At 36.5% G+C, this 27,041-nt stretch overlaps 3 protein-coding genes across 3 annotated transcripts; 1 reads left to right on the top strand and 2 right to left on the bottom strand.

Moving 5' to 3' along the window:
* Positions 1–7: 7 nt before the first annotated feature.
* LOC128680259 (uncharacterized) lies at positions 8–16,816 on the bottom strand. The gene is made up of 14 exons (XM_053763300.2): positions 16,389–16,816; positions 15,078–15,297; positions 14,427–14,669; positions 13,686–13,837; positions 12,174–13,311; positions 11,770–11,916; positions 11,333–11,560; positions 10,638–10,785; positions 4,712–4,930; positions 4,300–4,470; positions 3,702–3,819; positions 3,140–3,290; positions 2,697–2,840; positions 8–1,841 (listed from the first exon to the last, which is right to left on the bottom strand). Exons 1-14 carry the CDS (start codon positions 16,492–16,494, stop codon positions 1,640–1,642), a joined length of 3,387 nt encoding a protein of 1,128 aa, XP_053619275.1. The 5' UTR covers positions 16,495–16,816; the 3' UTR covers positions 8–1,639.
* A 4,365-nt stretch (positions 16,817–21,181) lies between these two features.
* Positions 21,182–22,537, bottom strand: LOC128680267 (neuronal acetylcholine receptor subunit alpha-3-like). The gene has a single exon (XM_053763317.2). The coding sequence runs from the start codon at positions 22,465–22,467 to the stop codon at positions 21,247–21,249; it is 1,221 nt and encodes a 406-aa protein (XP_053619292.1). The 5' UTR covers positions 22,468–22,537; the 3' UTR covers positions 21,182–21,246.
* Positions 22,538–24,043: 1,506 nt separating this feature from the next.
* LOC128680264 (acetylcholine receptor subunit epsilon-like) lies at positions 24,044–25,499 on the top strand. Its single transcript, XM_053763314.1, has one exon. It carries the CDS (start codon positions 24,075–24,077, stop codon positions 25,434–25,436), a length of 1,362 nt encoding a protein of 453 aa, XP_053619289.1. The 5' UTR covers positions 24,044–24,074; the 3' UTR covers positions 25,437–25,499.
* Positions 25,500–27,041: the final 1,542 nt, after the last annotated feature.

Raw genomic sequence — 27,041 nt, 5'->3', positions numbered from 1 at the left:
ACTTTAGTCATGTATTTTGTGTACTAAATAATAATAATATATAGTAAATAAACAGCTGTTATAAATACAAAATTTTTAAAAGAAAAAATATAAACTAGTATTTGTCGATGACAAATCACCTCTTTGTCGCGGTAATAATAATATAATAATTTGCAAAGATTTGCTATGCTGTTGAATAGGCATATGTTACAGGTAATTAAATTTTTAATTCAGAAAATAATTATTATATAAAAATTCTGGAATCGAGCGGGAGTCGAACCCACACCCCTGCCCATCCGAAACAGTGCTCTGAACTTTATTACAAAATTATTTTATATCATTATTACTTTCAAAATTATTCAAAAGTATGTACATTGTATCAAAATTATTCAAAAGTATGTACAAAAGAGGAGAGGAAGACTGTACATGTGTACAGTCTTCTCTCCTCTTTTGTTATAAGTATAACAAAACCAATTTAGCCAAAATTTTAATTAACATAAATTCCCAACGGTTCGTCGCATGAATACAAGAGCATTTTCTTAATTTCAACCACATGAACGGGTGTTTATGTATTAATTAACTGAAATCTAAATTTAATTATTGTAGCAATGCTAACTAGGGCAATTTCAGCCATTTGGGACCACTGTTCTGTTTGCTTACGAATATTGCAGATGCAATAAGATGCCCATTTGAACCCTCAATGCAAATAGAGGCTGCATACTGATCGCGTTCCATGCTCACTAGCGCCGACTTATCAATACGCCAACTTAGCCATTTTATCAATTTATTTTATAAATTTCTAGCGAAAAGCCTAAAACTAAATGATTACCGTAGTGCTATACTAGATAAAGGATATTATTAGATAGTCTACTGTAAAATCGTGATTCATAAACAAACATAGTCACGCTCGAAAACATCCAAATGAAATAGACGACCTCGGTGGCGCAGTGGTAAAGTTCTTGCCACTGAACCGAGAGGTCCTGGGTTCGATCCCCGGTCAGGTCATGATGGAAAATGATCTTTTTCTGATCGATCCGGGTCTTGGATGTTTATCTATATATGCATTTGTTATAAAATATAGTATCGTTGAGTTAGTATCCCATAACACAAGTATAGAACTTACTTTGGGGCTACCTTAATATGTGTGATTTGTCCTAATATATTTATTTAAATTCGTAACAAGGAAGATTATAATAGGTATTTATTTCCTCTTTTCTGTCGTCATAATTCTAATATTTCCTGGTTTCCTTCAAGGAATTTCTGCTGTTTTGCAAAATCCATCCTTAGACAGAGAAAATTAAAGAATTCGGCGTATCTTTCGTTTCACTCACACACGAGAAAGAGAAATTGATACAATTAGAAAAAAAATATGAAATTGTTCCTCTCTGTGTGTCTAGTCTTACAAGGCCCAATCTGCAGCTCTGTATGAGATGGGCCGGGAATTTTATGGAAATCTTCTATCTCATTCGGGTACGCTAGCCGCTTTAGTTTTCTATATATTTGCTAACTTATCTATGATTTTAAGCAAATTTACACACAATCGCCGAACTCGGACAGATGCCGACCCGAATTCATGAATATTGCGTAGTTTGTACGAGTACTTTTATTTACCGCAATGAAAAACCAGGAATGTATGGTCCGCGATAGTGTGGAGCCGCCATTACGCAAATTCAGTAAAGTCTACACTAGCAAACGCGTCAATAGACAATGTAGATGGCGCCCTCTCTGTGGTGTCAGGCTCGGGCGGGGGCAGCAACGCGGGCGCGAGCGCGGAGCGGCGCGCGCGCAAGTACTCGTGCAGTGCGCGCGCGGACACGCGTGAGTCCGGCGCGCGCCGCCAGCACGACAGGAGGACGTCGCGACTGGAACAATCACCATAATAATAAAATAAATATATTAGGACAAATCGCACAGATTGAGCTAGCCCCAAAGTAAGTTCGAGACTCAACAAAGTAACTCAACGATACCATATTTTATAACAAATACATATATAGATAAATATCCAAGACCCGGGCCAATCAGAAAAAGATCATCCGGGTATCGAAGCCGGGAACTGTCGGTTCAGAGGCAAGCACTTTACCACTGCGCCACCGAGGTCGTCAAATAAAGTTAATAATTATTAAAGCTGGCAAAAATAAAATTAAAAGTAACAAAATTAAACCTATACAAAATATTTACAAAAATGCCACTCCCTTGAGGTAATGTGTTCAGAAAGTAAATCAACATCTGATAAATCTCCCGTTCTCCGTTTCCCCCCTGGCCAAGGATCTATCCCTCCCTTCTCAGCCAATCAACGCACTCTGGAAGTAAATTTAAGTCACATCTAATATTGAGTTCTCCCTAGTGTACAGGCTGATAGATCAATAGATGGAACAGCAACATACATACATAAGCTTATAAAAACCTGCAAAGTTGAGCTAGGGGAGAGAACCTGTAGAGTTTCAAACAGGGTTGATGGTACTATGTTGTGCCAGGAGGTAGTGACGTCTGTCCACCGTCATACAGCCATTACACAAACAGCTATACTGCTCCATATAGCATCAAAAAGCAACTAAACTTCGTCTTCGTCGACTCTTCTAATTGAAACAAATATTCGAGTAATTAGCCACAGCTAGCGTATAATTTTCCCTTCATGAGATCTTCGTTCACGAACCTAAAATGGAAGTGAGGCAGGGTCTGAAGCGGCTCTAATGTAGGAAAATTTAAATGATTCTTACGTGGTGTTAGTAGTGTCTGGAGGTAGTGGCGGATGTCCACCGTCCACTACGAACCGTATCACGCGCTGTGGCGGCCATGCTCCGTAGGGCCTCCCCCCCAACGTCACCAGCTCAAACATCAGCACGCCCAACGCCCACATGTCACTATAATAGTAAGGTTATATTTGTGTGATATACATACAGGCAGACAGAAAATTCCCAGACGGTCTATGTGGGAGTCTTCAGAGATGTCTATAACCAGAGAACTGAGAGTTCTTGTATCTACGATGGTATGCTGAATAAGCTACGCGAATGTATCAAATATGTGCTATGTCATGAAATCAGTGGTAAGCTGATATTACTAATTACACAATAGATATGTAGGCCCCTTAATAAATTTATATTTGGAAAACTCCTAGTCTCCAAGGAAAACCATAACAGATGAATTTGATGAAAAGGTCTACCTGGCAGCAGAAAACACTCCTCTCTGCAGGCTCTCAGGGGCCATCCACAGCACAGGAAAGAACCCTCGTCGTTGACACCAGTACAACGAGCTGGGGGACGTCTGCCGCGCCATGCCAAAGTCGGCCAATTTTAGAGATCGTCGGGCGTCCACTGAAATTATAAGTCATATGGCTTATTAACTGTGTGGCTACCTAAAGAACCGGGGTCATCACTACCGTACGCTACGTCGCGTTGGAATGGTGCATACATAAACGTCAATATCATAGGGTAACGCTCTAAAACATTATTATATATATATATAAGTACGTATATATTCTATTCTTATCGAATTCTATACTGCACGATCAGTTGGTTGGAGTGGATATACTTTCTCGATTTTTTAAAAGCAGTTGATGTCCAAATTTTAGAGACAGTAAACATTCGCATGTTTCAGATATCTTAGCTAAGTTGTAGTTAGTCCGTGAATTAGATTTAAAGGCTGATCTTAGCAGATGATATCCAAACCCTACAAAGAAGACCAAAAACTTATTTCCATCTAGATTAAGTAAGCAGTGTACTCACCTAAACAGTTGGCAGCGCGTACATCCCTATGCACAAGTCGTTTAGAGGCGAGGTACTCAAGCGCAGACGCTGCCTCTCCCCCCAGTCGGGTCAGGCTTTCTGCGGACACGTGGTCAGCCTACATAAAGAGGAGAGTTGCTCTTAACAAAGTGACATAGTTATGTTGAAAATATTCATCATCATTTTCTCACCCATAGTTGAGGGTAAGCTTCTCTTTGTGTATGCTCCCCTTTCCCTTCATGTATGTGTTTAGTTTGTCAAAATATAAATCGTGTTGAAAGAGGAATATATCTTTCAGGCGGGAATACCTACTTTCCCCCAACAGCCAGCGTTCTTGGGACAGTACTACAGTAGTAATTTTACCCGAATCAGAACTGGATATTGTAGAACTTACAGCCATTTTTTCGATTACATCTCGCCCGAATCAGGTCTTTAAGATTTTTCCTTTGAAATTATGGTAATCTTATATTTTTCTCTGTATAGCAAGTTATTTAATCCATAAAAAAAGGAGAAGAGATCCATAAACCTCCCTAGACTACCCGCACCTCTAAGCGGTGAGATAGGTACGTCAAATTTTGAGGAAGAATCTTAAACTCGCCTCCTCACTATCTTCGCCGCTGTTCTCAGCCAAATGTCTCCGTGATTTTAGATATTCGCTCAGATCTCCAAAGAATGCGTACTCCATTAGCACCAATGGTGGTCCGTCTGTTGCGCAGACGCCGACTAGTCGCACAATATGCGAATGTTGTAAAGACGCCATCATGCAAGCCTGAAATATTGAAATAAGCCTATAATTTTTTTTTTCAACATCTCTTGTTATGATACAAAAACGAACATTGTCTACAAGACACTTTGATTCCGATTCTGATAACTAATGTAAGTTACATTAGTTATCGGAATCAAAGTGAAAAATCAAACTTATATAAACCTTGTAGATTGATTGTTGTAGATTGTTTGGGAAATAGCATCAAGCAATGCCAGCACGAAGATTTGGAAAGTGACACCGTTACCTCTCTAAGGAAGTCCCTCTCCTCAGCAGGCGTGGCGTCGTCTGGCAAGGCCTTGGCCGCGACAGCGATGGGTGGCCGGTCCGGAGCACGGAGTACGGCGAGGCGCACACGGCCAAATCGACCGGCGCCAAGTTCATGACGAAGGTCGAGTAACGCTCGGTCCACCAGCTGAGAGCCAAGTTCCTTCGCTGTTCGAACTCCACGCGCGGCAAGCTGCGCCTAAAGACGTTTTTGTGGTAATGATTTTAGATGTTCTGGACACATCTGAAAACCTTCAGTCGTATTCCTCATAGCTGAGGGTCATGGTCATTAAGGGAAATGAAGCAAACATAACGACTTTCCCTCTGTTTCACACCCTAGACGATAAATTATCGACTCGAGTGCAGGTTGATGAAAATTCGTATAGGGACATGAGTCAGATTGGTATACAAACTTGTGTGGCACGAGTAGGATTCGAACCTTTTGATTTACAGGCGGACTTCGCCCATACACCACCATTCGCATCACCGTTATGTTAAGTATTTTGTATTAAATACACACTTTTTTCGTCTTTTTCTCTATATCTTCAATTCGATACCTCCTACGTAAAGTGTCGTAACCAACAATTTGCGGTTTTTAACTTTTCTTCATTTTCGTACTTCTAAACATAACAACTAATGACTGCAAGAATAAAAAATGTTACATTTTTATTAGAAGGTCTAGATAATCAGACTACAAAATATCGTATAATAAATGTTGCCCGTGTATAAAATCGTATGTTGTACTATCGACACAATACGCGGGGGTGCGGGGACGCAAGGCACGCGCGGGCGCCTCGTATGTTTCAGTTACCATACAGTACGCGGGAGGAGTGTACGGTCGTCACGCAGCAATTAAATTCATTATTATTGTTCTTTTTTACATTGATTTGCATGTTTTTCGTTAAAGTATAATCAAAATGTCGTCTAGATAACAAAGAATCCTTGATTTTATCATAATAGACAAAACAAATGATGCGCTACGTAATGAAGACACAGTTGAAAATTCAAATTACGGAAAAAAAATCAAGTTAAAACAACACCTGTGATTGAAGAACCAGAAAGAAATGAAGTTATGTATTTTGTACTATATAAGTTGTGTACTTTGTTAGTAAAATTAATGGTTTTTTTAAATAAAAGTAAAATTCTCTATCTTTGCCGATGTAAAATACAGTATTTCATACTTACTATATTTTACGTCGTTTTCACTTAGAAAATAAATGTCGTATATGTAACATACAATATTTTACACCGGAAAAATAAAAATGTATTATATCGGAACATGTACATACGATGTTTTACGTCGGCGTTTAATTTTGTTTTTTTATCGTATGTACTACATCCTATAGATTACTTCGGTAAGGCATGTGACTTACCACATTATACGTGTCAAAAAATCGTCAAATTTTGTTTTTTCAGCATTTTTACCTTTGCATTTAAATATAAATTTAGATGCAATTGAGCAAATGATGTGTTTTTTATCAGATTCTGACATAGAGGTTGAGAACAACGTCCAAGAATGTACATCGCGGAATAGTAAGTTATTTCTTTAAACAAATTGATTTTTGGTACTCCTATTGTTATTTACCATTTTCTTGCAGTTTGTGGACTGTTCTTATAATAAGAATATTTAACGAAACGAACGAAACGAATTTTTTAAGTTTTTTTTATTTTTAGGTCCTATATCGGAAATCAATAAAAAATTTGATGCGCACCCTGACGACGCACTTACATTTATTAATTTAAAAGTAAATGGTGCACAAGAAGGTGAACCTATGCCAATTCCTTGATAATGCATTAGTAAATTATATTATTTATAAGTGCTTAATTATTATTTTTACAATTTATTGTTTTAGATTCATCCGAAACTAATACCAAATAGTAATATACCTATTCCTTCCCCAAACTGTGCTACAAACCATTTAGACTACGATTGTGAAAATTACTTCTGTCCTTGGTATATTGAGAATGCTTTACAGGAACCCTTATCAGTCATTTCCGACTACCTATCTACTAACCACACCACAAGCATTCATTGTCACACTCCATTGTCTTCATTTTCCGAATCAACGCCAAGTTGTTCCAGAAAAAGAAAGAAGATTTCTTGAGGTACGTCGGCATGTTGCAGATTGGATTGATAATAAGCGGAACGTTAAGAAATTTAGGCCAAGAATATAAGAGTCGAGATGGTACCACTAGGCATGCGAAAACAATAAAACCGATGTGTTTGGAGAAGTGTAGACAAAAATGTTCTTGGAAAATTAGTAACGTTGAAATAATTGCCATTTTTAATCAATTTTGAAATTTAGGTGACAGAGAAAAGCAATGGGCTTATGTAGCTTATTTAGTGCAGAAACAGAAAAACGTAGGGTTTTCACAGATACAACATCAAGGCAGTAATTTTACTTTAATTTATAGACTTAAAGTAAACAGAAGTGATGAAAACGAATTTATGATTGTTTGTAAGAAAACATTTTTAAATACTTTCTCTATTAGTGAACAATTTGTCTACACTGATTTGGAAAAACTAGATGTTACTAGTGGATTAATAGATATGGACCAGCATGGACGCCATGATAATCCTCGGAAGCTGATAACTGAAGACGTTGTTAAAAGTGTGTGTGATCACATCAAGTCCATTCAACCCATCTCTCATTACGAATCTCATTACGGGCGAAGTAGAAGTAATAAATTGTAGAAGTAGTAATTAATTTAGATGGTGATTTAAAATTTTCGTCGCTTATTTGACTTATACAAAGAACGCTTTGACGAACACATATACTCTGATAAAGCCCATACTGAAAGGCAATATCGTGATAATATCGTTAACCAACATTTTAAGCTAAGTTTTTACATTCCTAAGAAGGACCAATGTGATAAATGCGACATTTATAAAAACAAACCTTCACCGACATTGCTTGAAACAGAGCTTTATGAATCACATCAGTTCAAGAAGCAAGTTTTAAAGAATCTCAAAGTAGGCAAGAGATTACAAAAATTAGTGATACAATAATAATGTTCAATGTTTTTCCTGCATCTTAAAGAATTTACGAATTATTAGGTATTTGCCTATTTCCTAACTCAAATGTATAAGACTGATTCATATACATAAATAAGTACATTATAAGGTCATAAACAAGTTGTATTGAAGGATCTCAAAGTAAGAGATTAAACGATTATGTCACATTTAATTTTATAGCACTTGGAGTACTCAAATTATTGTGACACAATGATAAGAAATGTCATAAAAAATGGAAGTGCTTTGGAAATTTGCAAGATTATTATACTTTTTCCATTTTAAGAAAACGTTTTAAAAAATTAGAAAGGTCTTGCTATGATAGGTATATTAAATTCTCAGAAGAAAATATTAGAAAAAACCCTAACTCATTTTGGTCATTTGTAAAATCAAAAAAGAATCATAACGACATTCCAGAAAATATGTTCTATAAAGATGAGTGTTTAACTGATGGAAACAAAATTTGTGACGCATTTAATAATTGTTTTGGTTCTGTTTTTATCTCTTCGAATGGTGTAAGTTCACAAACCACTTTTTCATCTAGATCACAAGATAAAACACATGACACAACTGTTGATATAAGTCACATAAAATTCGAGTTAGAAACCATAGTTTGTGAATTTAAGAAAGTAAATATACACAAAGGGGCCGGGGCCGATAACATCCATCCTGTGCTTATATCAAATTGCGCCGAAGAACTTGCAATTCCAATGTTAATTATTTTTCAAAAATCAATAGATACAGGTGTATTTCCATATAAATGGAAACAATCTTTGATTACGCCTATTCCAAAAAATAGAAACAAAGAACAAATAACTGAATATAGGCCAATCTCAAAATTATCTATTCTAGGCAAAATTTTTGAAAAACTCGTGACTTTGTCAGTTCGAAATTTTATTGCAGAAGAACAACACGGGTTTTTCAAGGGTCGTTGTGTTGAAAGTAACATGGTAACTTTTACTGACTTTTTATCACAAGCTATGGATAACAATGTACAGGTGGATGTCGTGTATACCGATTTCTCCCGGGCGTTTGATAAATTAAATCATAAACTCCTTATTTTGAAGCTCGAAGAAGCCGGCATACATGGCTGCCTCCTTAGGTGGATTGAATCGTACATCAGTAATAGGAGTCAGGCCGTCTGTATTAAAGGATACTGTTCGCAATTTTTACCTGTGCCTTCCGGGGTCCCACAAGGTTCCCATATTGGGCCCTTGCTTTTCTCCTTATATATAAATGACATAGGACACATATTTAATAACAGTCACCACCTTTTATATGCTGACGATAATAAAATATATAAAATAATTAGGTCTGTGGTTGACTGTAACAGATTACAGGAGGACTTGCTGGCTCTTCAAGACTACTGTACCTCTAATCAGCTTTATCTTAATACAGATAAATGCTATATTATTACCTACTCACGAAAAAGAAATATTGTTAAATACGAATATAAAATAAATAACGAAATTTTGCAGAGAGTAACAGAAATTAGAGATCTAGGTATAATTATGGATTCTGAACTCTCATTTAGGAAACACATTGATTTCGCAATAAAAAAAGCTTTTCAAAAATTAGGCTTTGTATTAAGAATTAGTAAACCATTTAAACAAACCATCACAATGAAAATTTTATACTTTGCATTTGTTCGTTCTATTTTGGACTTTGCGAGTGTTGTATGGAATCCTAATTATAAAGTACACATAGATAGAATCGAAAGAGTACAAAAAAAGTTTATAAAATCTTTAAATTTTCGTGAGTGTACACAATTTGAATCATATAATAAGGCCTTGCTTCATCATAAGTTTCTTTCCTTAAATGACAGGCGAAAAATGTTTGATTTGGTGTTTCTATATAAAATTCTTAATAATTTAATTGATTCTTCAAAACTTCTGAGTAAAATTTCCTTTGTTACTCCTAGGCGTTTACCTGTACGTCCCTCACGTAAAATTCCACTTTTCTCTCCTCCACATTTACACAAAAACTATACTCGTAACTCATTTATACATCGTTCCACCACCATATATAATAAAGAATATAGAAATATAGATCTATTAAATACTACTCTAAAACGATTAAAACTCATTTTTCAATCTAGTTCATAATAACTGATAGTAATATAATTTTATAACAAACTTATAATTATATAACAAACCTAATTAACCTAACACTGTTATGTTCCCAGCAACAGCGGAAAGCTACGCTAAGTTAATTTTATTTACAAATTCCTGCCATGTAATTAACCCTTTTTATTATATAAATATAGCACTTTAGGGCACTATAGGTCTTTAAATTGTACTCATAGTTTATGTAAATTTCTATTTTTGTAAACGACTGTTTGTTGCCTAAATAAAGATAAAAAAAAAAAAAAAGAAATCATTATAGTATCAATAAAAATGTTTGATTTCATATTTCTTTTATTATTTTCCTTTCATTGCAATAAAATTGCTAAAGTTAAGATATTATTATTTACCGATCAAACAAAGTATAATATATTATCTATTATTTACAATATTTTTTTACAAAATTTTACGACGTAGAATATAGTATCTATAACTTAAATGAAATAGTTTTGTTAACTGTCCAAAGTAAATTATGGTAAGTACGACATACTATTCTTTACTTCTTAGGATTATCCACGTAAAACGTCTTAAGTGATTTTTCTCAAAAACTAGAACAAATATTATTTAAGCTAGTACACATGTTTATTACTTACACATTTCTTAATTCATTTGCAAATTTTCAAAAAGTTAGGATTTCATTTTTCTGAATAATCATGGATAAACTAGCAACGGATCTTTAAACGGCTGTGCTGTAAAGTTGACGAAATGCAGTTACGATACTTTACGTAGGAGGTATCGAATTGTCTTTGGCTGAAAATATAACTACTTGCCTTGAGCATCCTTTCGCTGCGCCTAAGTCGCGCAATTCTCGTGCGCCGCGCTAGCACCAGCGCAGGGACCGCTAACATCACCACCAATGCCGTCAACAGGAAAGTCCAGTCGTGACAACGCCACAGAAAGCGGTCACCTGGTCCATACCTAATGTTGATGGCATTTGATAATTCCTTCGATAAAGAAGTGTCAGTGGAAAATAAATAACAGTAGGCGATCGATCCTTCGAGGCCGGATCACTTTTGTTGATAACGATTGATGTATTTCGCTGGTACTTAAAATAAAACGCTTGCTCGATGAGTCCAGAAAAATACAAATTTTCCATATGTGAGATTTACGCATGAAGTTTCCGTCCCGATCAATTTATTTAAGAAACTTGCACTCAATTTAGGGTATAATCATATGATTATAATATGGTGTAATTTATTACATAATTCTTCAAGAATTTCTTGAAGAATTCTTGAAGATTGTAACACAAACCCGTCCGGTAGCTTGTGAGTTTATCACGTTTATAAGAGAGACAGTACTCTTGGATAATGTACCTTTCTAATGCTGAAATATTTTTTGAAATCTGTTCGGTAGTTTCGGAGATTACCCGCCTAAAACATACAAACTCACAAAGTCACGTAACAAACGTGTACCTATTTATAAGACTTCAATATTGAACATGAAAAATATATAAAACTGTTTTTACCACCGCATTGTGATGCAATTCCTCCCGCCATCAGAGATCTCTCGAATACCACACATCTCTGCTTTGACTACCGTCGGGACATCACCACTCATGCGCCAGACGCCGATTGACCGTGGTCCCGTGCGGTCGCCTCTCCACTCGTCTATGTACATTACAGGTTCTTGAAAGCTGTTCGGATGCAATGCCCCAGTCACACCTGGTACTGTCTCTAGTGAGGACCAGAATAATCTGGAAATTGAGAGAGAAAGTGGAGTACCTTACAAAAAATTTACAGCTAATAAGACTTGGTTACTACTGCACTATATAATCTGAGGACATACATGCACCCTATTAGAGAATGGTATTTTTACCAATAAGCTGTTAGTCTCCTTGTATGACATCCATAGACTACTGGGCTAACATCACTCTGCAGTGAGATAGTAGACTAGAAAACTAACCGTGTAGAGCCACGGCCATGTAGGTCAGTGGAGTGGGTCCAGTACTTAGTCAGGAACGCTTCTGCAGCACGCGTCAGCAATAACAGAGCGTCGACCAGGGAAGCTGCGTGTTGCGGCCACAACCCTGGCTGCCAAAGTTTCTGTAATCTGACATACTTAAAATTATTAATGTAAGAAGTAAGCACTAATAAGTTCAACATAATAAAAAGTACCTACTTACGTAACGTATCAGATTTATTAACTCGGCTCAGGTCTCTCTCTCTCTTTCACCCAAAAGATTTGCTGGAAGAAATTGCTTTTGCGCTCATTAATTTGAATACCAAGTATACAAGCAATTTAAAAGCTGAAGTAAGTATAAATTTACCTCTTTGTGACACATAGTTTACAAATATCGCTGTGCTTACCTCTCACGCACAATCCAGTTCACATCAACATCAGACAAATTCCCATCCATCTTCAACTCCTGTCCTCTCCACCAAGGTGATACTGTATAGTGCCGCATCGTTGCTAGAATTTCTTCAGACGCTCCAGAGCAATCCTGTGCTCGCCACTCACGGACAAACCACACATAACCTTCTTCGTAAATCATGCCCAACTCTATCGCCTCGCACAACACTGCTAATGCGGTATCCGCGTCAGTATTTACGTAAAATATTCGAGCGTTTTCTTCACATAATCGTTCTAATTGTTCTTTGATTTTTGACGGTGTTTGTAGCAGAACGTTTCGGAGTACGAGATCTTCATTGCTATCCAGAGCTTCATAGATTTCCTTAGCCAACGATGAAGAGTCTGATAAAACGGCCACGCGGGCCCATCCACAGCCAGCTACTAGTCTTGCCACAGCTTTCGCTACCTGAAAGGCTGAGCCACCGACTCCTCGAGCTGCTTCGTCCAACGTGTAGTTATCAGCCGAGGTATCGTACAACACCAACGCTGATTCTATGTCTTTAGCAAATGCTGCTGCTTTACTAGCCCCTTCTCCTGACCCTACGAAGCCAATCAAAGTCCGATACTTCCTAAATTTTTGTAAAGTGGATATGAATGTCAACATGGCGTTATCGTCAGAACAGTCTTGTAAAAAGTATTGAATATCAATTTTTGGTTTGACGGGAGCTACGATCGTCTCGGATGTTTGATCGATGACTCTCTCGTATTGTAGTTCATCTGGTTCGTTCTGGCATATCAATACGGCAATCCAATGCATAGCGGTCACTTCTTCTTCAATCCATGATATGAATCGGCCAATGTGTTTGACAGACCAGGCGCATGCGGCTTCTTTGCTGGTTTCCTCTTGCTCTTCAAGGTCAGCTTCTTCTTCGAGGATTTGTCGGATTTCAGCTTGTGTAGGGGCGAATTTTAGGAATACGTTTAAGACGTTCGGTAGACTATTATCCAGGGCAAACGCGTGGCCGAGGCGGACGGTGTAGACAGGGTCTAATGCGAATTGGCACGTGGTGGTGGGGCACGGCGGCGGCTGAGAGGAGAACACCCTCGGAGATGAGCTCCACACCTCTTGGTCGAGAAACAGAAATGATTGGTCTCCTGATAAAAAATATATGGAATGTAAGAAAGTTTGTTTATTTAAAAACTACACGGTAGTCAAGATTATGGGAATATTTGTAGCTAAACCTGGAAAAATCTTTCAAGGCATAATCTTAAACACGTTCAATTTTTACTTATTTCTAATAAACATCGCAATAGTCAATGTATATACAATACAATCCAAAACAAAATCCTTTACATTCCTATACATTATTTAAGGTATCGTTTTTCTAATATACAAATGGGAAGTTTGGGGGCTTTGTGTTTAAGGAAGTAACCTGGAAAACGCTCAGGTAAAAGAGGAATGGAAAGTATCAAAATCATACCGAGATAAAGGGACTGTTGACTAATACACAAAAGTATAGTACGGTTACCATTTCTCAGCATCTTTAGAAGATCTTTACGAGGTCTAGCATCCTCACTCAGTGGCTTCAGATTCCACAACAAACCATGGGTTTTCGCCCGCATTCTTAACTCTTCAGCGATGGTTCCATATTCTGTTGGATAGTACACCGTTGCTTCATCACTGAAAATGTTTTATAAAGAATATTCATCATTTGCAGCCCTCCGTGACACAATGTTGCTAATATTCTTATCCAATTCAATCTTCACCTAAAAATCTTACAGATCTTTCATATATGAAAAAGTAATTATCTTTAAATTTTAATGGTGGAAGACATGAGGACCTCGGTGGCGCAGTAGTAAAGTTCTTGCCACTGAACCGAGAGATCCCGGATTCGATCCCCGGTCGGGTCATGATGGAAAATGATATTTTTCTGATTGGCCCGGGACTTGGATGTTTATCTATATATGTATTTGTTGTAAAATACAGTATCGTTGAGTTAATACCCCATAACACGAGTCTCGAGCTTACTTTGGGGCTAGCTCAATCTGTGTGATATGTTACGTATACTCCCGTACTAAAAATTAAATATGCATTGTAACACACAAATCCTTAAGCTACCAATATTAGGAGCAAAGATGTCAAGTCCGTACCGCAGAGCCAGGTCATTATAAAGTCTACACATACGAGTAATAGGGTTGTTAAAGGCTCGCAATGACAGCCGTGAACACAACTCGGTAGACGCCAAAATTAGAGGAGTTATAATACCTACCTGTCCAATTCAAGAAATCCGCAAAGTTCCAACGCTGTCTTATTAGCAAAGAAGGGCCAGGAGTTAGCACCCTCACAATCAGACGATGCATGTTCAGTCATGTACACCAGGAGAGTGAGGGCAGCCGGCGCAGCTCCAGGCCCGAGGACAGTCGTGCGAGTTGAGCACAGGACTTGTGGTGGACATGATACCTCCCGGGGTATACTCGTCAACGACACCACGGCCGCTGGCCACATTTCCAAACTGAAAAACGCAAAGAATCGTGATGGAATTAGTGATGTACGATTGTGGTGACCCAAGACTGCTGCTGCTGATCGGAATTTCGTATTGGAAGGACATTTAAGCAAAAAACGCCCCAACCAATAGAATTTCGAATCACTAAAGGTACATACATAGGTATAAAACAAGTTTCTGACCCTATGTAAGTATGATATTTTAACCTATAAAACGGGTTTTGATCCGGGGTTTTTTAATAGATAGTGATTCAAGAGGAAAGTTTAGGTGTCAGCTGTCCTAGTTTATGATAAATGCAATTTTACGTCAGCATAAGACGTAGATGGAATGCAATGTTGTTGATGACTCGAAACCCAGTTCCGGTCAGCATAGCACAGCTTTCATGGAAACCTAGCAAAACATAATAAAAACACTCACTATTTATATTCATCGTACATGCTCTCATTGGAGCGGAGCGCCCGCTCGAGGGGGGCGGGGAGCGCGCGCTCTAACCGCACTTTACCGTAACGAAGTCCATGCTCGAGCAGCGCGGCGAGCAGCGCGGCCGCCGCACGCCCCGCCGCACGCCCGTCATATTTCAACACTATTGGTACTGCTTTACCCATCATACGCGCTTCCCGTTTCATGGTCGGCAAGCCTAGAAAATTGAGAATTGAATCTTTTTTTCTATTTCTGTCTGATCACGGCGTTTACACGAAACGTGAGGTGCGCGTATAAAGAACCATTGCATTTGGAAAATTCGGTTCTTTGATTTATGATCGGCCGCCTGTCTAACGTCACCTTGTCACTCTTTTTTCTCTCTCATATGGGCATTACCCTAGATTTTAATCCCTCATAATAAAAAAATATCTCATGTCTCATTTAGTTATTTGAAAGGAAATATAATAAACGATTTCTTTCTTTTCCAGTTATATCCTAGGGTAACCACGCAGCAAGAATGAATCACTTCATTATCTTGTAAATTATGTACTTATATCACTGTAATCTAAACTAGATATATACTGTAGTCCCCAGAGTCGGTTTTCCTACCTTTAATCCTTCACTTTGCACAGTAAATAGACTAAAAAGACTCCAGGCTAGTGTTGGGATTATATATTTATCATCCCGTTTCTAAGCAAGTCTCTTTTGTCACACATTTTCAGTCATAGACAGCGATTAATAAACTACTCAGTTCACGCTCGGCCCGATCTGACTGCAATCGTATTGTTGTTTAATGATTGGCTTTATTATCCCCTGGCCCGAAGGAATACAAATACATCGCATTGTAAACAAAGGGTTCAGATTTTACACAAACTTCTTCATGGCTGAGGGTCGTGGTCATTACGTAGAATGAAACACACACAGCAACTTTCTTGGCATTATTAATGGAGTGGTTTGTCATTGCCTTTCCATTTCACACACAAGTTAATAATCAACCAGTGTGCAGGTTTCCTCACGATGTTTTCCTTCACCGGAAGCAAGTGGTGGTCTATGAAAACTACTATACATGAGTCAGATTGGTATACAAACTCATGTGGCACGAGTAGGATTCGAACCTGGGATCTTTCGATCCACAGGCGCGCGTCTTAACCATTACACAAACTACAACTATTAAATTAAGTCAACTGAAAATTGTGAACTATTTACATACAATCTGGATATCTTTTTACATAAAACATGACGACGCATTTTGCAGATAACAGTATGTTTAAATTTTAAAAATTATTCATATTAGGACTATACTATAACCTGGATTATCCATCAATATCTTCTTGTCCAATTGTTCGCAATGCTGGCTTGAGCCTGCAGTAATCACGACAGCAAACAGCATTAGTCGCCATGTGACGGTCGTCATTCTCCGTTCACCACACTTTAACACTGTGACCACATGTATAGTTTATTTAAACTCGACGACCGACTGAGTATGATTAAAAAGGTCGTGATTATTAAAATCATTGATTTAGAAAATTATAATTTTAATATTATTATTTTTAATTAAATTCCTCGCGAATTCTAGATTAGACTAGATTATATTTTTATTTAATTAACAAAAAACTTATTTCACATTAAATTTATTCAATTTTCTTTATATTTCACTGTCACAGATGTTAAAACAATCACATAAGTTACTACTGTTTTTGTGTAGGTTATGCTTACGTTAAGGTAAAATATAACCCTTTTTGGTGTTAATCAGTAACTCAGCTATTTGTGTTCTAATTATAACTTGATATTAATTATCCTGTTCCGTATCCTTAGTGTTATTGAATACTAGCTTTTACCGCCACTTCGCCTGCGTATAACTCCTGTGTCCGCTCATAACATATTATTGTTAATATCTTGGGTTCTGAGCAACGTATCGCGATAAAACATATACCATATTTTACGTTAGACCATCCGCTATACAAATGTGAAAACCGCATCCAATTTCATCCAGTAGGTGTTGTGTGATCTGCGCACAAACATACAGACAGACAGCCAAAAATTTAAAACAATATATTTTGGCTGCTATTAGTCGTATAAAGACACCCGATCATTATTTATCTTCATTATCTCTTATGTACAGACACAGCCCACATACAGTTTTATTATAGGTATGAACAGATTATTTTATGTACTTAACAAAAATATTGAACAAATACATGTATGAATCAAAGCAGGTATAATATATTTAGCCTCATCAAGTTTAAGAACTCAAAAACGACTGGCCCGATTTTAATTAATTTTGGCACTGAGATAGACTAGATCTGCAAATGTAAAATTGTAAATGATTCAGGGCAAGACAGCTTTCAAAAAGAAACTTATTTTATGGTACTTATTTACTTAATATACAGATAGCAGAGACCCATCAGGGTAAGTAGAGAAAAGTTGGTTTGGTATACCACATACCGAAACAAAATTTTTGTACAGTCGACAGCACATCAAGTTACCCCGCATGAACCACTATGGCGGCGCGGTAATAGCGGCAAGTGCAATGAATTTAGTTATAAATCAGATGGTGTGACTGTCTTTAATTCAAATCATACTCTCGAGGACAATTTTCCGCAGTTGAGCCTCTTGTCTGGGCCCTTTCTGCGTGCGGAGTCTGAGCCGCTGATCATTCCAGCTAGCCCAACTTCTTCAGGAAGGGGAGCACCGCCTATGGTGTGCGACAGGCTTCGCTCATGGTCCCTGGATTTCCCAGGAACTCTTCTCTTGTTGATGCGACGCCATGACCCTCCAAAAGGAGGTGGTTTGCAGTTTCCTCAGCCACGATGCATGCCATAAATTCAAGTCATAAAAACAAACGTACTTACACCAAGACACTCATAACTTTTATATATAACGGCCGGCCCATTAAAGTAAGGAATAGACCATTATATAAGTTTTAAACTTATTGTTGTTTTAGCTGCGGTCTTACATCAAGAAGATAGAAAATAACAATGGAATAAAATTATTTGATATTTTTCTTGGTTCCGGTATCTAGGTGACCAATCTATAAATTATTATAAAGAGGTAAGCGTTTGTGAGTTCATATGTTTGAGGCGGGTAATCTCCGAATCTACCGAACCGATTTCAAAAAATCTTTCATCATAGGAAGGTATATGAAGATTGCCATAGGCTATATTTTATCTAAAAATTCCCACGGAAGCGAATCCCGTGGCAACATCTAGTATAGAATAATTTTGAAAATAGGCCTTTTAATAACTATCTTTTGATTGCGGCTTCACCCGCGTGATTTTCCTATGGAAACATTTATTTTCCAGGGATGAAAGGTATATAAATATTCTTCTCTGCATTTCAAACTACATGTAAACAAAATTTCAAGAAGATTGGTTGAATAGATAAAGAAGTAAGTAACAAACAAACTTTCGCATTTATAATATTAGGATTAGTATATGATAATAAATAACCAAAACAGTTGAAATACCTATTTTAATAATTTACTTCATACGCTAAATATATCATAGTAAATTTTGACACATTAAATCATTTACAATTTAATGTAAATCTGCAACATTTATGCAATAAGTTGCACTTCCACGTTGCAATTAGGTAGGCGTATACAAATAACGTATACGTTCTTTCTGTCACCCACCATTACGGCCCTTTTTGCATTTTAAAATTCCAAAATCATAGCCAAATTTTTAAAACTGAACTGTTGCTTTTTACGTTTACCCTAGGAGCGTCACAGCTCCGAATAAAGAAGAAGAAGAAATCCTGAAGAAAGACCTCTAGTTCTCAATGTACGCTTAGATCTTTAAAACTACACAACGGGAAAAAGGTTAGGCGTACAATTTACTAGACATTGCAAGCGGCCTCGCCCGCGTACACTTTCCACGGGAACAATTGTCTTACGGGGTGAAAGTTACCCTATGTCCTTCCCCATACTTGGATCTATCATGTATGCAAAATTTCAAGAAGATTGGTTAAGTAGATAGAGCGTGAAGAGGTAACAAACAAACTTACCTTCGCATTTATAATAACTATTACTTATGATTAGGTTCTCCGTACTTGACCGAGCGAGCGAAAGTCTACAAATTAACTTATGTTAACTATGTAAGTTTGTAACGCGATAACTTTCGAACCGTTGGTCTGATTTCGATGAAATTTAAAAGGTATGCAGGATGTGTCAATAGAATTCTTAGGTTCGTTTTTGAAATATTCACAATTTTATAAAAATGTTGTGTGATCTTTTGTTAACCCACACTATTTATGCTATTATAGGTTGATTGATTGATTGATACAACCGAACACTATTTCACACGGTTTATTAATAAAATGATAACAAGTGATACCAGTGCACAAAATGATAGATATTGGCGTACTAATGAGTGAATTTTAAAACAATAAAATTGACGAGGTACATAATGTGTTGACAGCAATATTGTACTGATTGCACCGTACAAATGTGTTCGCAGTTCTAATCTAAACTACTAATAATTAAATTAGTTTTGACAGGTTCGAGCGGGAGCACACCTGACGTCAAGTTTTGACAAGTGCTACATGGAATCGCACTCAGACGGTGCAGTGTGAATAATTTCCTTATTAATTGTTGCTATTTCAAGTGTGGTGTGACGTGAAATTATGAATTGAAATTTTTAAATATTGTTGAAATCGTATGCTTTGTACCTACAGAACAAGGAACTGATGATTGTATAATGTTCAGTCTATATGTAATTTTGCTCGAATATTGACACTGTTGCTATAAAAGTATAATTAATTGATCTAGCATTGTTATTTATTTAAGAGCGTTTTTGGCTTCAAAACAGAACAAACAAGATTGTCTGTGTCTCAATAGTTATCAAAGAAAAGCATTTCGATTAATAGATTATTTAAGTGCATTCTATCAAGAAAACTGAACAGGGATTTTCGTTATTTGCAATATTGTTCCGAGTAAAACCATAACAAAATGGCGAAAACAAATGGCGACCTTAGGATGAGTTGCACCAGTCATCTTTGACGTTGACATCGACCTGCGCGCCACTGACGTTTAGACGTAATGTGCCTAGGTATTTTGCGCTTTTCTGCGCACGTTAATGTTAACTTCAACTTTTATTCCTTAAAACACCTACTTTATCGCAAGATTTTTTTGACGACCTCGGTGGCGCAGTGGTAAAGTTCTTGCCACTGAACTGAGAGGTCCCGGGTTCGATCCCCGGTCGGGTCATGATGGAAAATGATCTTTTTCTGATTGGCCCGGGTCTTGGATGTTTATCTATATATGTATATGTTATAAAATATAGTATCGTTGAGTTAGTATCCCATAAACACAAGTCTCGAACCTACTTTGGGGCTAGCTCAATCTGTGTGATTTGTCCTAATATATTTATTATTTATTTATTTATTTATTTACCTAAAAGGAGTAATAATAAGTATAAATAATATTTCTTAGAAATGCACATTATTGTCTCTAAAAGTGTAAGAAAAAAAGTACGCCGTACAGTATTTTTGAGTAAATACATTAAAAAAAAAAACATAAATTTGAATTGTGAGCGGCAATGTAATTACAGGGTACTGTGGCAAAAAACCCCGGCGCAACTGTTTGCCCGCATTGCATTCTATAAATTAATCAAAACATATTAAAATGGTTTAGACAATCTATATTGCTTTCGTGTTTGAGTTGAGCTGATATAGCATAGTCAGTTTTTACCAGCGGATGTTGCGCCAATTTCCGGCACAGAGCTTTCCGGAAGCTCTGAATTATTGAGTATTTCGCTAGCATTGCACGTATGGATTTATGATATTATTTATATCTTGAATGGATTCTAAATTTAACTAAAGTTACAAGCATAATTTCTAGCACAAATATTATTTGCGCCACACTACATTGCACTGCATAAAAATAAAATCAGAAGACCTACCACGAAACATAACACGTTACTAACGTCCACGTGCATTCTCTTTTTCCTATATCGTGTACAAAGAATGTGTGGACGCAATGACGTGCTACGGATTTTATGTTTCATGTCAGTTACTAGAGCTGTTTATCTCTCAAAATATCTTATTTATTAGTTCATTAATTAGTAGGCATTTAGGTCAAATAACAACAAAACATTTTCTAAATAAATATTTATTGAAATCTACTTACAATTCTGAATTAAATTGCACTATAATTTTGGGACCATTTTCAAAATTCATAGTTAGATGTTGGGCGTGGGATGTACGCGCAAACGTAGAACGAATACAGAAGTATGACTAGAAAGAGACCAAAACTATTCAATATGTCTGAAAAATCTGCCCACTGATTTGAAATGACCTGAATTTCATCTGACGCATCTCGATCAGCCCGCCAACGCGGCCAAATAAGAAACCTTCCTCCACCTTTCAACACAATTCCATTAATAATACTAATCCAAGATGGCGTCGGAACAGTTTTCTTGCGCAATTCAATCAAAAACATCGTAAATATTACCAGCAAAATGTTAATCATAACAGAATCACGCAGATAAAACAAAATTGTTGGCGAATCCTCACTATGCTTCGGTATCAAATCGCTTAGCTCCGTTAAAAATAAAAAGTGACACAATAAATTAAAACATATTATCCCTAATCGGAAATTATCTTTCACGTTCAACAGAAAGCTACACAGTGTTAATATTGTCAAAAGAAATGTTGGCACTACAACAATGGCGCCTAAGCCTTCTCCTTCTCTTGCTAACAAAAATGTCACATCTAACTGTGATCCCATATCAGAATGCCTCACAGGACTTACCACAGACTTATACTGTTCAGTGTAATTAACTATAGTCCATTCACCTCCATATTCTGCACCGAAAAGTGTTACAATCTTTTTCACTTGTACAATATTTATGTTTCCGGCAATTGTGAAAAGACCCATTTGAACAGCACACGATTGCACATCATAAGGCCAGTTTGTCAATTTTGTGTGGCACGGCGCTTTGTGGAGCACCCTTGGTATACAAAAAATATCTCCATCCTTGTTCAACCTGCACATTCCAAACGGTATAGCATATTCTTGCATATCTACTTCTTCGTTCAGCAAAAGCAACGTTGGTTGCCAAAATTTGGTAAAGCGACTAAAAATTACTTCAGTTATACCATAGTAATCCTCCTCTTTCCATTTCAATCTGTAGTCGTTCCATGATAGAATCAACCAGCTAAAAGCAGTGAAAGTCGTCTCATCCTCACCCATTGTGAAATGTTTTAGAAAATAATGTAAATTTATATCTGTGGTTACATTAGGAGCATATTGGGATACGTCCCTTGATTTTAAATCCTTCATCAATTGTTCTTCCCATGACTCTTCTAAAGTCTTTCTAGAAAATGGGGAATCTTCGTTCCTCGCCAAATTAAAAACACATGTAAAAATTAATGCTCTCGATATCATTGTCGCTGTTAGACTGAGAGATGGCGTGAATCATTGTACTGTAATGCAATATCGTTTACGCCCACACAATCTGGGATATTTGACACGATTGAGAAATATTCTGGCGATGGAAGAAACAGATGAGTATAAACTATTTAGAAAAAAAAATTAAAAATTCAAAGCAAAATTCTAAAAAAATAAATTTAAATATAAAATCCCGCTTAAAATGACCAGGACGTTACAAAGTAGCATATAGAAGGTGCTAGCATCATCTCATATGCCAGAAAAAGAACTGATAGTTTCCAAACGCCTGAACGCATATTTTCTATATATTCTATTCACAGTTTTATTATATACGTATTTCGTTTCTGTCCATCAAGTTTAGTAAGGGCTACTTTTTTGGAAGTGGGTTAAACGTGTGGCAAACACGGCAGACATGAGGTAACTATTAATTTAACACCCACATTATCACTAGCGCCAGGTGTCACGTTTGATAAACGAGCAGCAACGCAAAAATTCAGTTTTTGCCCTCCTCTGTGAGGAAAGGGTTAAAGAAGGACATACATTATCCAGGTTATTGAGAAGCTTATTTCAGCTACAAGTTCTAAAGCTAGTTCAAAATCAGAACATATTTTATATTCTTCTTTCTTATCGAGAATGTTATTGTTTACACAAGTCATTTTATAGTCGCATAAGAACATCTGACATGACATTAACTATAAGAAAATAATCGCATACATATTAGAGCTAAATGGTCAACTAGTGCGCAAATTTTCTCACGTTCAATAAGATCCTAAAATTTTGCAATAAAAATACAAATATAATTTTGTGTGGAATTAATTATCAACTAGCGGCTCGTCCCGACTTCGCTCGTGTAAAAACATAATAAATTATACACCTAAACCTTCCTTAGGAACCACACCATCTATTGGTGAAAACCGCATGAAAATCCGTGCAGTATTTTTTGAGTTTACCGCGAACAGACCGAAAGACAGACGCTTCAGATGACTTTGTTTTATAATATGTAAGGAAGTATATATAATAAGGTAAACTATAAATTAAGACAACTTAAACTAGGTTATACAGGCTAAAAGTAACATTATAACACTTAATTACAAATACCTATACATGAATAATAAATAACAATAACTTGGTAGGTATATTGTCATAAAAGTAATACAAATTACCTATTTTACAGTACCGTGAATAGCCAGCTTGCAGCATTGGAACGAAACATATTTTTTACTCTGCGGCGACAGGTTGGCATTGAACGATGTACCTGGAGACAAACAAAGGATAATTACCTAGTATTTTGCTGCTCTGTGGCACTTTCATCGTAGGAAGGAAAAATGCAAGGAATTTTCTAACTATTTTGATGAAAACTATTACTCTAATCTTAACATCCACGCCTGATAGAACTTGATTAATATCCAAAATTTGAAATAGAGAAAATAGTTATCTATTTTTTTTTATAGTATAGTGGACAAACGTGCATGTAGGTTGCCATATGGTAAGCAAACACCGCCGCCCATGTACACCGGCAACCCGATACGGGTCACCGGTGAGTTGTCTTTTAGAGAAAGCGATTATTAAGTATTTCCACGAATAATTCTATATAAAAGTGACCAATGAATAGCTATTGCCAAAACAATTACCGACTATTCGCAGTATCAAATTTATCGAAACAATTTTGGGGCGTATTAATATTGGGTTACAAGATTTCAAATTGTGTAAGGACATTCTCCAAACGAATCGCAACCATGTTTACGTCCGCTCTGCTTATTATGTGCACAATTCCATTCATCAAAAATCAAGATTTAAAATCGAACAATCAAACTCTAGAAAATATTCAAGAGAAGCGACTGATGGCATACCTTAATACACAACCGATCACACCACCGAACGACATTATCAATATCGACGCCTACTTATTTATCCAGTTCTTCACTTTTGGCCACGACGAGAGCACTATCAAAGTTTTCGGTTACCTGCTCGTGTCCTGGTATGATGAAAGACTGTCATGGAACACTTCAGATTACGGGGGACTTTCAGAAATTGTCTACGAGAGCTACACATTTTGGGAACCGCACATAAGTCTGCTGAATCAGGTCGACTATGATGAATTTGAATACCACTACGGTCTCTGCAGATTGTATAGCTCCGGTCTGACTAGTTGCTTACCAAAAATTGTACATGAATCTACCTGCAATACTTGGGTCTCCAATTGGCCGTATGATGTCCAAAATTGTACTATAGCAATCGGGCTATTTGCTGGTGTTTCGACTGTCAATATCACGGAAAGAGATGATCGTGTTACTTTTCTAATTGGTGGTGAGAATTCCGCGTTCTGGAAGGTCCTAAAAGTTAACTATAAATATTCTAAAATTGATAAAAAATTCGATAAATATCACAAAGGATCTCAAATCGACATAACGCTTCTGTTAAAGAGGAAAGGGGCTGGAGTTGGAGTGGCAGTTGTCTTTCCAATGATTGCTTTGACGATTTTATCATTAAACAGTTTTGTGTTGAGTGCTAGAAATTTACGTTTAGGAATGTTAAGTTTCACATTGCTGTGTCATTTCGTGTTTACATCGGGAATCAGTTATTTAATACCGAAGTATAGTTTAGACTGTCCAACGATTTTGTTTTACCTACGCGGATCGATTTTGATTAACATGTTCTTAGTTATGTTGACGATATTTTTATCCTTTCTGCGGGATATTGCAAGGCCCATGCCGACATGGCTTAGTGATACAATCGAATTTATATTAGAAAGTAAATTAAGATTCTTTATCTTGTGTTTGAAACGCCGAGATAAAATGTTAACTACTAAAGATATGGTGATTATGAGTGAATGGGCTAATTGTTCCGACGTAATTAATAGTCTGTGTCTTTGGTTGATGACATTAGTGTATGTATGTTTTATGTGTTTGTATTTGCCGAGAGAATCTCACGTGGAAGCTGATGAGTTGGACACTTTTCGGTATTAATTATTACGAAATCTTATATAACAACATATATGAATACATAAAATAAACGTTTTTTTCTCAATATTATTGACTTTGTAATTATTTTTGTTCTTATCCTGTATAGGAATTTTATTTTTCAATATTTACCAATTAGATGCTACTGTTCGTCAAAACAATTGTATTATAAAATCTACATAAGTATTAATATTTCTTATAAAACATTATATTGTTGGATTATGTAAAATCTAATAAGAAAAAAAAGAACCCATATCGAAATCTAGATTTGAATAGACAAGGAATATTTTTTTTGTTATTAGATCTAAGACTTTTTTGGAAGGTAAGATATACATACGATAGAACCACAATTGTAAGAAACGCATAAAGTCAGCAAAAAAAATCGGAATAAAATAAATAAGATAATTTTAGATGCGTCCACGCCATAAAAAGGGGGCGAGATGGTGTCAAATTATACTTGATACCTACACAGAGTGTCCTTTTAATAATACTAGTAAAGGTTTCAATTACGCAATTCGCACGCTCGTTTGCCTTTTAAGCTATAAAAATCTCTCTCGGTGATCAAACATTGGAAACTATCAAGTTTTTCCGACATGTCATTTTTTTTCTCTTCCTTTTCAGCAGTGATATGCTAATAAATCCTTAATTTAATGGGCGATTTGTATCTAAGATCTTTCCTGCAATGATATTCTTAGTCGAGGAGAGTAAAGTCTTTTGCTTAGTCGAGGAACTGTCAAAAGTAAATCTATATATTGTTTCTTTATTAATTTAAAACCTTTATTTACAGTACAAGTAAATAATAAGTTATTTACAGCATACCTTACCAGAAAATATTAGTGTACGTTAATCACCTCTCAAGTATAAATATTTTTGTTGACGCTACTCAGCCGAGAGAATACGGTTTGCCCAGAATTAAGATAAGGGCAAACATATTGCGCTGTGTCATTTACATAATAGTATTTATGTGTGCACGCAATAAAATGTTGCGAATATTATGTTTAAGTATTTAATAAAGTGGGCCCTCGCAAAATTTATCCTCGGAATGAGTAGTTACTGTTATTATTTAAAGATTATACTGTTATTTTGAATTATTATTTAAAGATTTTTTTAAAGATTATAGTGTTATTTTGAAAAAATTTCAAAGGCATTTATTTCCATTCAACATTTACGATATCTTGTCAGTGCCCTTTTAACCATAGTCTAAGTGTCACTTATTACAGCATTTGTAACGATTCTTTATGTTTACTTTACAGCACTTACGCGGCGTGTGTTCCCAAGCCTAGTCATTCCGTCTTCGAATAAAACCACTTTAATTCCATGCACATACGAGGCGACTAAGGGATAAAAAACCAAATGCATACATAGACTGCACAATATCACAGTCGAATCACAACTTAAAAGTTTATTTTTTGTTAAGCGGCTATTTTGGTCCTCTCAGACGGGGTTGCAACACGCGACACGCGCAAGAGACTTCCTGTATCACTATTGAGAATTTCCAAAACACATTTGCCATAACTTCACCAAGAATTTCTTTAAATTCATCGTGGATTTCCGAAGAAAATCCGCTCGGAATAAAATGAGAATTTATGTGAAGTTAAGCGGGTGTCTGAC

This window comes from Plodia interpunctella, chromosome 23 (assembly GCF_027563975.2).
Source record: "Plodia interpunctella isolate USDA-ARS_2022_Savannah chromosome 23, ilPloInte3.2, whole genome shotgun sequence".
In the NCBI taxonomy this organism is placed as follows: Eukaryota; Metazoa; Arthropoda; class Insecta; order Lepidoptera; family Pyralidae; genus Plodia; species Plodia interpunctella.
Note: the sequence above shows the minus strand (reverse complement) of the source record. Positions and strands in the feature narration are given on the sequence as shown.

Coding starts and splice junctions, on each gene's coding strand:
- LOC128680259 (XM_053763300.2), bottom strand. CDS start 16,494: ATGACGACCGTCACATGGCGACTAATGCTGTTTGCTGTCGTGATTACT. Junction 11,917..12,173: donor AACTGGATTGTGCGTGAGAG/GTAAGCACAGCG, acceptor TAAGTATGTCAG/ATTACAGAAACTTTGGCAGC. Junction 2,841..3,139: donor GGAGTGTTTTCTGCTGCCAG/GTAGACCTTTTC, acceptor TTACTATTATAG/TGACATGTGGGCGTTGGGCG.
- LOC128680264 (XM_053763314.1), top strand. CDS start 24,075: ATGAATAGCTATTGCCAAAACAATTACCGACTATTCGCAGTATCAAAT.
- LOC128680267 (XM_053763317.2), bottom strand. CDS start 22,467: ATGATATCGAGAGCATTAATTTTTACATGTGTTTTTAATTTGGCGAGG.